This window comes from Felis catus, chromosome X (assembly GCF_018350175.1).
Source record: "Felis catus isolate Fca126 chromosome X, F.catus_Fca126_mat1.0, whole genome shotgun sequence".
NCBI classification, from domain to species: Eukaryota; Metazoa; Chordata; class Mammalia; order Carnivora; family Felidae; genus Felis; species Felis catus.
The window spans coordinates 114,762,317-114,767,094 of NC_058386.1; the positions used below are offsets into that span (position 1 = coordinate 114,762,317).

Sequence of the window (4,778 nt, forward strand, 5' to 3'; positions counted from 1 at the left end):
TCTGGTACAGTGTGTCATTCAAAAGCCATTGTTTCCTTGTTGATTTTTTGATTAGATGATCTTTCCATTGCTGTGAGTGGGTGTTGAAGTCTCCTACTATTATGGTATTACTATCGATGAGTTTCTTTATGTTTGTGATTAATTGGTTTATATATTTGGGTGCTGCCACATTTGGCGCATAAATGTTTACAATTGTTAGGTCTTCTTGGTGGATAGACCCCTTGATTATGATATAATGCCCTTCTGCATCTGTTGATACAGTCTTTATATTAAAGTCTAGATTGTGTGATATAAGTATGGCTACTCTGGCTGTCTTTTGTTGACCATTAGCATGATAGGTGGTTCTTCATCCCCTTCTTTTCTTTTTTTTTCTTTTTTTTTATTATCCTCTTTTGTTATTTTATTACTGTTACTTTATTTTGTAGTTAAGTCCATATATTATATAAAACAGAATGGGAAAAATGAACAAATTTATAAAATAAATTGAAGTGTCTGGATGAAAAAAATACAAGAGCTTTGCCTTCTTGTCTATAGACCTCTTGATATGTTGTTGGTCTTGCACTTTAGATATCAAATAAAGATATCTAGCTTGAAACAAAAGCTGATATGCTACAAGGTTAAGCCACAGTTAGTTTGCTGGTAGGCCAGGAAATGACAGGTTTTCTAAATCTTATCCTTAAATATTGGCTATAACAAATGCTGATATGGCAAAATGCAAGCTTTTATCATCAGACAGCAAGAGGGAATCTTGAATTAATGAATGCAACTTACCTCCAAGTCTTCTGAAAGGAGGTGAAAAAATAAATACTGTATTTTACCAGTGTCCCCCCAAAAGCATTACTCTAAGCATGCAGGAGGATGCTGTGAGCAGCTACAACAGTAAGATCCAATCCAGAGGTAGGTTCAAGACCAATAGTAGGAGAGTGGTTGAAGAAATCCTCTTGGGGCCAGTACCATTTCATAGAATGACATTTTGCGCTGGGGAATGAGTCTATGGCCTATCTTGTTCTGACTCAAAAGAACATTCCTCATTTTAACCTTGCTGGAAGCAGGTATTTTTGCACCTGCTATTAAGAACAGCTAGTGTACAGGATAAGGCTGGCATAAAATTATTTAGCAAGCACATGCTAGCTATTCCAGTTTGAAATCTACCAAACTATAAAATTAACGGGGAAATAAAAAGTTGAAGATGGAGTTGTTGTTCCTCAAGATGGGGGAAAAATGTCTTACAGAAAGAGGGGATTAGGCACTCACTTAACTCTAAATGGAGAACATCCTTCTCAGGCTAGGTGGAAGATGAGGAAGAGCATTACCAAAGGCTGACCAGGCCACTGGGAGACCAAAGGGAGAGGGAAAAAGGCATTTAGGAAGAAAGCTAGAAGAAAATCTTCTGGGTCTGACTAGGTAAGTGAATCTAAGGCAACCACACCGAAGTATGCTATCCACTATGCCAACATGGAGCTGGTGGCAAAATATCTCAAGACTTTTTAAACCCAGAGAAATGTATGACAAATATGTTAACCAAGCAAATTGACCAAACTTCCAAGGGTAAAATCTCCTCAGATCTGAAATCCAAGATACTCACTTTTCATTAATTCTCTGCATTATTAGAAAAAAATAAAAAGTAACAAATGTAAAGATTTGTTTTATTTCTACTGGGGAAAGAAGGAGGATAAATAGAACTGTTTTCCAATTTGCTCTCCACTGTATACACACATGCCCACACACATACATACACATACACACACCAAAAATACTCCAACAAAAAACAAATCAAAAAACTGAGAATCGAACACCAAAACACCCTCAAACTGCACCAATACTTCGTATTTTGACCAAAGGAACAGATCCTGGGAGGAAGTGCAAAATGCAAAATCAAATGACCGAAAAATGCTGAACAAACAGCATTATTAATATACAAAATGTTTATATTACTGAACTAGTAACAGTTGATGTTCTCCACGTCTGTAAAACTTTGGAACCACATAGCTGACTTGTTAAATCTAGTCCATGCCAGCTTCCAAACACCAGAAAACATTTTTTAGTTGGCTTCATTCTTTGATGCCTCATCAAAATTTTCTACGAGATCTGGAACATCGTCCTCCTCCTCCTCAATGTCTTCTGGTTTTGGTGCTTTGCTCTCCAACACTTGCCGAGGGAACTGTTCAGCTAACTTCCTAAGACTTGTTAAGCTGTCAGCACCAAGCCGACTTAACATTCCAGGAAGCATTTCTGTGATTGGTTTGGCTTCTGCATGACCGGTAATTGCAAAGGTGTTAGCAGAAAGGGAAGCTTGGACTTTGGGATTGTTGAAATGGATAACTGTCCCATCATCTTTAATCATGTTCACCTCTTCAATACCAGCTATGTTATTCACAGCCAGTTTTTTTTAGAGAACTCTGAAGTTTTTTGTCATCAGCTGTAGCTGTTCTGTGTACCACCTTCTTCTTTCTGCGAGCTGAACCCTTGCCCCCTATCCGGACCTGAGCCTGAAGTTTGGCTAACTTTTCTTGATTCATGCTGTTGGTAAATCTGAAGCGGGGAGGGTCCTTCAACAACAGCACGTGGCAAGAGCAAGATGGCTGCCTCCCATCCCCTTATTTTCAATCTGAAGGTGTCTTTAGGTCTAAAGTGGGTCTCTTGTAAACAGCATATAGATGGATCTTGTTTTCTTATCCATTCTGTTACCCTATGTCTTTTGATTGGAGCACTGAGTCCATTGACGTTTAGAGTGAGTACTGAAAGATATGAATTTATTGCCATTATGTGGCTTGTAGAGTTGGAGTTTCTGGAATATATAAAGTTCTATATATATTTATATATATTTATATATATATATATAATTTATAAAATTCTCTCTCTATAAAATTCTATATATTTTTTTTTACCATCTTTTCTCCCCTCAGAGAGTCCCCCTTAAAATTTCTTGCAGAACTAGTTTAGTGGTCACAAATTCCTTTAATTTTTGTTCATCTGGGAAACTTTTCATCTCTCCTTCTATTTTGAATGACAGCCTTGCTGGATAAAGAATTCTTGGCTGCATATTTTTCTGATTCAGCACATTGAATATATCCTGCCATTCCTTTCTGGCCTGCCAAGTTTCTGTGGGTAGGTCTGCTGCAAACCTGATCTGTCTTCCCTTGTAGGTTAGGGACTTTTTTTCCCTTGCTGCTTTCATTTTTGTGAATTTGACTCTGATATGCCTTGTTGATGGTCGGTTTTTGTTGAATCTAATGGGGGTCCTCTTTGCTTCCTGGATTTTGATGTCTGTGTCTTTCCCCAGGTTAGGAAAGTTTTCTGCTATGATTTGCTCACATAACCCTTCTACACCTATTTCTCTCTCTTCCTCCTCTGGGACCCCTATGATTCTCATGTTGTTCCTTTTTAATGAGTCACTGATTTCTCTAATTCTTAAATCATGCTCTTTTGCCTTCATCTCCCTCTTTTTTTCTGCTTCATTATTCTCTGTAAGTTTGTCCTCTGTATCGCTGATTCTCTGTTCTGCCTCATCCATCCTTGCCGCCATGGCATCCATCCATGATTGCAGCTCAGTTATAACATTTTTAATTTCATTCTGGCTATTTTTTACTTCTTTCAGCTCTGGAGAAAGGGATTCTAATCTATTTTTGACTCCAGCTAGTATTCTTATTATCGTGATTGTAAATTCTGGTTCAGACATCTTGCTTGTATCTGTGTTGGTTAAATCCCTGGCTGTCATTTCTTCATGCTCTTTCTTTTGGGGTGAATTCCTTCGTTTTGTCATTTTGAAGGGATAATAGGAATTAATGAGGTAGAAAAATTAAAATTAAAGAAATATTAAAATTAAACAATTAAACACACACACACACCTAATAAATGATGCTAGATCCTAGGTGTGTTTTGGTCTGAGTGTTGAAAGTGGCTTGACAGATTAGAGAAAAGAAAAGGGGGGTGAAGGAAATCGTTTGAGAATTTGAAAAAATGAATACACTGAAGTAGACTAAAATGAGATGATGGGAGTAAAATGGAATTTAAAAAAATTTACACAAAAGTAAAGAATATAGTAGAAAAAATTAAAGAAAAATATTTTTAATAAAAATTAAAAATAAACATGAATTTTTTCTCTTTCTGTTTTCAAGAAAAAGAAACGAAAAAGAGAAAAAAGAAAAAAAGGAAATTGTTTGAAATTTTGCAAAAGTGAATACACTGTAGTAGACTAAAATAAAATGATGGACGTTAAATAGAAACTTGAAAAAATTTACATAAAAGCAAAAAATACAGTAAAAAATTTAAATAAAAATATTTTTAATAAAATTGAAAGTAAAAATGAAGTTTTTCTCTTTCTGCATCCAAGAAAAAGAAAAGAAACGACAAAGAGAAAAAAGAAAAAAAGGAAGTCGTTTGAAAATTTGAAAAGGTGAATACACTGAAGTAGACTAAAATAAAATGATGGAAGTAAGATGGAATTTGAGAAAATTTACACAAAAGTAAAAAATATAGTAAAAAAATTAAATATTTTTTAAAGAAATATTTTTAATAAAAATTGAAAATAAAAATGAATTTTTTCTCTTTCTGTATTCAAGAAAAAGAAAAGTAGAAGAGAAAAAGAGAAAAAAGAAAAAAAAAGTAAAAGAAAGAAAAAAAGAATAAAAGAGAAAAAGGAAAAAAAAGAAAGAAAATTGAATAGATAGACCTGCTATCAGATTGAAATAGGACTGAAATTACTTCGTTTTCTCCTAGAAGTCAGGCTATGAAGCACTTTACAGTCCATATACTAAGCAGGCGGTGAGACCTCTGTT

General features: G+C 35.0%; 1 protein-coding gene across 1 annotated transcript; it reads right to left on the reverse strand.

Moving 5' to 3' along the window:
* Positions 1–545: 545 nt before the first annotated feature.
* LOC123383464 (transcription factor BTF3 homolog 4-like) lies at positions 546–2,583 on the reverse strand. The gene is given in 2 exon segments (XM_045051065.1): positions 546–2,389; positions 2,391–2,583. Coding segments are annotated over 2 exon segments (477 nt in total). The 5' UTR covers positions 2,520–2,583; the 3' UTR covers positions 546–2,041.
* Between the last annotated feature and the right edge of the window lie 2,195 nt (positions 2,584–4,778).